Source organism: Typha latifolia, chromosome 7 (genome assembly GCF_019914945.1).
Source record: "Typha latifolia isolate L0001 chromosome 7, TyphaL0001v2, whole genome shotgun sequence".
NCBI lineage: Eukaryota > Viridiplantae > Streptophyta > Magnoliopsida > Poales > Typhaceae > Typha > Typha latifolia.
In genome coordinates, this window is record NC_133092.1 from 7,097,589 (window position 1) to 7,103,590 (window position 6,002).

The 6,002-nt window shown below is 36.4% G+C and overlaps 1 protein-coding gene across 1 annotated transcript; it reads left to right on the forward strand.

Moving 5' to 3' along the window:
- Nucleotides 1-937: 937 nt before the first annotated feature.
- Nucleotides 938-4,866, forward strand: LOC140791835 (fructose-bisphosphate aldolase 1, cytoplasmic-like). The gene is made up of 2 exons (XM_073142498.1): nt 938-1,207; nt 3,628-4,866. Exons 1-2 carry the CDS (start codon nt 1,180-1,182, stop codon nt 4,674-4,676), a joined length of 1,077 nt encoding a protein of 358 aa, XP_072998599.1. The 5' UTR covers nt 938-1,179; the 3' UTR covers nt 4,677-4,866.
- Nucleotides 4,867-6,002: the final 1,136 nt, after the last annotated feature.

Below are 6,002 nucleotides of genomic sequence, written 5' to 3' on the forward strand. Positions count from 1 at the left end.
TCCTTAGGTTCAGACTAAATGCAATGTCAGGTCTAATAGTACACACACCGACACTAAATGCAATGTCAGGTCTACTAGCAGTTAAGTATTATATAGTGTCTGATCAATAATTTTTCCTAAAATATCCTTACCTAGTTTGGTAGTTGTACTTATAGGAGTTCTAACATGTTTTGCATTTTCTAAATCGAATTTAGTAATAAGATTCTTATCATACTTGGTTTGAGCGATAAATATTGAGTAATTTGAAGTCCCCAAAAGAACTTCAACTCACTTATCATGCTCATCTCAAAATAACTATGCATGAGATCTACAAACTCCTTAGCTAACGATTGACTCGTTGCCTCGAAGACAATGTCATCCACATATATTTGTACTACAATTAAACTTTTGTTCGACCGTCTAATGAAAAATGTCTTGTCCACACCCCTTTTCAAACCAGAGATATTCTAGACTTGTATAAAACTCATATACATTTAAAAATATACTTTAAATATTTTGTACACAATTGCCAACAATTAAAATCCTAACACAATTTATCCTATCTCTCCTTTATTTGTGATCACTATTCGAAGCTTAATTAATTTTCTATCTATAACTATTTGAAGCTTAATAAATCTTCTATCTATAGACATTTTTCAAAAAAAACAAAAATCTTAATTGGGCCTCATCCCGCACTTCTTCTCCAAAAACAAAACCACCCGCAAGTTTCAAATACTGCGGTTGACCTACCAAATCCATCCTTCTTCCGGCCGAAAGCCTTCAAAACCACTATTTCTTGGGGGCGAAAACCGCGAGACCGTCCACCTTCGACTTCCATTTCGGTCCCTCCATCCTGAGAAGCCAAGCACGACTACGCTCCTTTTTATTTTTTAATAAACTACGCTCCTTTTAATAGATCCGATTCGCTATATCCCGGATGTAGAAATTTGACATTCACACACTTGGCAGTATTTGAATTGATTTGATCTCGCAAGTAGCAATTTGGGTCTTGCCACGTATTGTTTGTAATATTTCGTACATCTGTATTTGCAGAGGATCGGATCCTCCTCTCCGTTGGCCTACTCTTCCCAGCTATAAGATGACCCTAACCATACCCTCTCCGATTCGCCGAAGCCTTCTCTCGTTTCTCTCGCTTCTCTCGCTTCTCTCGCCTTTTTTCTACAACTTTTCTAGCCAAAGATGTCTGCCTACTGCGGAAAGTACCATGGTATAACCTATAGATCCTTGCATTTCTTGTGTATTCTAAGAGTTTTGGCTTTTGGATTTCGAAGGTTGGTTCAGAGAGTAGATCTGGGTCTGTTCTCGGGGAGTTTTGCTTGTTGGTTTATGGATCTGTGATGAGTTTGTGCATAAAGGAGTCTCCTCTACCTGTTGTTATTTGTTTGTTTTGTTTGTGTAAGATTAAGTGGTGCATTTATGGCTGTATTGTTGTTGGGTTTGATGAGGAATTTTCTTTTTCTGCGTTTTGGATTATGAAGTTTTGACGCTGAAAGTGTAGATCTGGGTTTTTTCTTGCTTATCTGGTCCTTTTGATTGCCTTCTGTTTATTGAGATTTGATCTCCAGTGAGATTATGCACAAGAGATTAACTGATCTATCTTTGCGGATGGATTTGTTAAAATTTGTGCGTCTATTTTTGTATCTTGCATTTTAAGACTTGTTCTAAGACTAGATCTGGGTTTCTTCTTTCTCATCTCTTCCTTTGGGGTTTTAATTCTTGCGTTTTGGATCTGTGATTACCCGTAAAGGAGTCATCTTTTATTTGTTGATCTTTGCGTTTTTCTTGGATATGATCAAGTGGTCATCTATAGATGCAATACTCTTATTGCCTTTGCTTTTAATATAGATCCGTTAAAAATTTAGTTATTTGCTCTGGGATCTATATGGCCATTCATCGCCTTTTATTTTAGATAGGGTTTATGGTATAATAGTTTTCCTTGAATTCTCGATTGGGGATCTATTGACTTCAACTGTTCTTTTCTCATGTCTCAGTCGGTTGTTTTCTCTGTACCATAATTATGGACTTTCTCTGGGTCTAAAAGATTGAAATTTTCTATTATCATTTCTCTCAATTATGTGTGGTTTAGATGAACTTTGCATACATCTGTGTATGTTTTCATTGCATCTCTGCATTGCCTGAAACTGAGATGAAATATGAAGATAGTTTGTTCATCCCTTTCTTAGCCTATTACAGTTTGATTACACATCTTACTATTCTAGTTCTCACACATAATTATACCTGTGTTTCTTCTGTTCCATCTTTTCTGCAACAAGAATGGTTAAGTGCTTTCGTAAATATGGCAAAAAAAAGTCTTTCCTTTGTGAATAGTTCAGTATTATTCTATATTTGTATATCTAACTTAAATTAGCCTATAGTTGCATAATTTGAAGTAGAAATCAGCCAACCATCTTGTCGCCGTGCCTTTCATTTCCACTATGAGGATAAAAGTGGGAGTAGAGGTCTTATTTCCAATTTCTTTTATAAATTGTAGTTGCATGTTCCCATATTTATTGGTTTGCTATTGCAACATAACTTGTTCTAACATGTAGCTCTTATAATATCGTATATTTTGTATACTTGGGTCTGGATACCATATGCATATTATCTTTGTCCCTTGTTTTCAGTATTTCTGTCCTTGATTCCAAATACCCTGGTTATTGTCAAGCATTTGTGAGTTATCTCCCATTTACCTTCAGAATTCATGTTTGACAAAATGTTTCCATCTTGTAAGTTCATTCCATTTGTTTACTTCCTCTGTAAAAGTATATAATTGTTAGGTCATTCCAATCTCTGGTTCTCTTAATTTCTCATGTTTTTGTTTTTTTATCTATCTCATCCCTGTTCTGTTTCTAATTCTTTTTCTGCTCAAACTAGGATTTCTGAGGTTTCTATTTTCTTAATTTCTTATTTTATCTGATGATTTTATGTAGTGGCTTTTCTATATTCACCTGTATTGTGTTATTTCGTAAACAATCTATATCATTGGGTAGTAAATGTTCTAGTTGATTCCATCTCTCTCTCTCTCTCTCTCTCTCCCCACTTATATTCTATTTATTTCGATTAATCTTTATATTAGTTTTCTTTGTTTGGAAAGCTATTCATCTTTTGTCCAGTTGGATGAAATATTAGTATATCCTTGAGCTTAAGTTATAATATTTTTTTTTTGGCTGATTGTTGTGATCTTTTGTTTTAAGATGTCTTCTTTTGATCTGATAATTAAATCATGATCTCTTGATGTTTCTTTTCTGCAATTGGAATATACCCCGTGCATATTGCCTGTTGGAAAAGAAATGGTCTTTTATGTGAGATTTGTGTAGCCACTGGTAACTTTGTTGAATCTGCATAATTTGTTTGATTTATTTCTTAGCATTATGAATTCTTAAGTAACTTAAAAGTTTTTGTTTTCTTTTGAATATCTACATTCCTATATCTCATCCATTGTTGAATTTAATTAGATTTTCTAGTGCGTTGTTTGAGCTGGATTCAACTGTAATAAGTAAAGAATAAATTTTTACTTGAAGCAAACAGTAACTTTAAACCTTGAATCCAGCAATAATACTGTTGTATCTGCAATTTAGATTCCTTTCAGCTATAGGGATAAAATTCTGATTTAGCTCCTCTTTTCAGATGAGCTCATAAAAAATGCTGCTTACATTGGTACCCCTGGGAAGGGAATTCTTGCTGCTGATGAGTCCACTGGCACTATTGGCAAGCGCCTTTCCAGTATCAATGTTGAGAATGTTGAGGAGAACCGCCGTGCACTCCGTGAGCTCCTCTTTTGCACTCCTGGTGCTCTCCAATACCTCAGCGGTGTAATCCTCTTCGAGGAGACTCTTTACCAGAAGACTGCTGATGGAAAGCCTTTTGTCGAAGTTCTTAATGAGGGCGGAGTCCTTCCTGGCATTAAAGTGGACAAGGGCACCGTTGAACTTGCAGGCACCAATGGAGAGACCACAACTCAGGGCCATGATGATCTTGGGAAACGCTGCAAGAAGTACTACGAAGCGGGTGCCCGATTTGCTAAGTGGCGTGCCGTCCTTAAGATAGGCCCAACCGAGCCATCCCAGCTTGCAATTGATGTAAATGCTGATGGATTGGCTCGCTATGCTATTATCTGCCAGGAGAATGGCCTGGTTCCTATTGTAGAACCAGAAATCCTAGTTGATGGACCACACGACATTGCCCGTTGTGCTGATGTGACGGAGCGTGTTCTTGCTGCGTGCTACAAGGCACTCAATGACCACCATGTTCTTCTGGAGGGTACTCTGCTTAAGCCAAACATGGTCACTCCAGGGTCAGACTCTGCAAAGGTGACACCTGAGGTGATAGCTGAGTACACTGTGCGGGCTCTTCAGAGGACTGTCCCTGCAGCAGTGCCTGCAATCGTCTTCCTATCTGGTGGCCAAAGTGAGGAGCAAGCGACGTTGAACCTGAATGCCATGAACAAGCTCACAGGTAAGAAGCCATGGTCATTGTCCTTCTCCTTCGGCCGTGCCCTGCAGCAGAGCACACTGAAGGCATGGGCTGGTAAGGTGGAGAATGTTGAGAAGGCGAGAACGGCTTTCCTTGTAAGGTGCAAGGCAAACTCAGAGGCCACACTTGGAACATACAAGGGAGATGCTGCAGGCGGTGAAGGTGTCTCTGAGAGCCTCCACGTTAAGGACTACAAGTATTGATTTCCCCGGTTTGCTACTATGATTAGCTTCTTGTTTCCATGACCTTTAGGAGGATGAGGGCGTACGAGTTTTTGAAAGATTTCTTCTTTGCTCATCTGGAAGATGTTTTTAATAAGTTGGAGTGCATGTAGTGCCTCCAGAATCCTGTTTTTTATGCTTTATCCTTATCAATGAGTTTTTCTTCGTATTATTTGTGGTTTTGTTGCTTAGAGTAGTTTCTTCTCTTCTGCAGCAAAGTTCACAGTAAAATTTGTGCGATGGGTGAAGCTTATGGTTTGCTCTTTTGGGTCTTAGGCACTTGGAATAGCCAATCATTTTTGCCATGTTTAACTAGAGGTTTTATGTGCATTATACCTACATAAAGGAATAGTATACATTATACTAAACAGGAAGCCAGATAGGGGGAAAGGGATTTTACCAGATGGTTAATGCACAGATGCATTGGTGCGATGGTGGGAGACGTAATATAAAAAGAGATTGAAATTCACCAACAAAGAGAAAATAGATGATAAATTTATTAAGCGCAAATAAGTACTTCTATATAAGCAAACCCTAAAATAACAAATATACTAAAATATCCATAACAGAAAAAAAATTAAATTACCTATAACATTAAACTCTCTTTTGACTCCGTGATGTTACCTCTTTATCCAAAATAGTATCTATATTTTCTTTTTGTGCAGATGATAAGGGAAAAGTTTTGAGGTTAAAAGTAGACATATCTAGTAGCTTGGAAAACAGATGTATCATTAAAATCATCTAAGATATTAAAAGTAGAACTAATGTCATAATTAGTATTTATATTTTCTTTTTGTGTAGATGATAAAGGAAAAGTCCTGAGGTTAAAAGTAGACATATCTAGAAGGTTGGAAAACAGATACATCATTAGAATCATCTGAGACGGTTATAGAAGGTTTATATAGTCAACTAAATTAATAATATTAAAAGTATAACTAATATCATAATCAGAAGAGATATAGATAACATAACATTAAGTCCTATGCATTTCAATATTTGAAAACTCTAGCATTAACACACTTGCAACTTCGTCGCAATTCTAGATGGAAATCACTGAGTTTGACATGAACCATGACATATTCTCTAGTATGAAATTTCTTATCACTTATTTGCAAATTCATCTTATACTGAAGATTACTAGTTTCAATTCATTGCTAATTTGTTGATGTAATAAACATGATATGCACTTGTTTCTAGATATTCATACTATAAAATAACGTGAGATAGAGGGAAGATTTAAAGGTTTATGAACTTTAAAACTATGGATAACTTCAAATAACTCATACCTATATACCTATTAATAAAGTT

Coding starts and splice junctions, on each gene's coding strand:
- LOC140791835 (XM_073142498.1), top strand. CDS start 1,180: ATGTCTGCCTACTGCGGAAAGTACCATG. Junction 1,208..3,627: donor CTACTGCGGAAAGTACCATG/GTATAACCTATA, acceptor TCCTCTTTTCAG/ATGAGCTCATAAAAAATGCT.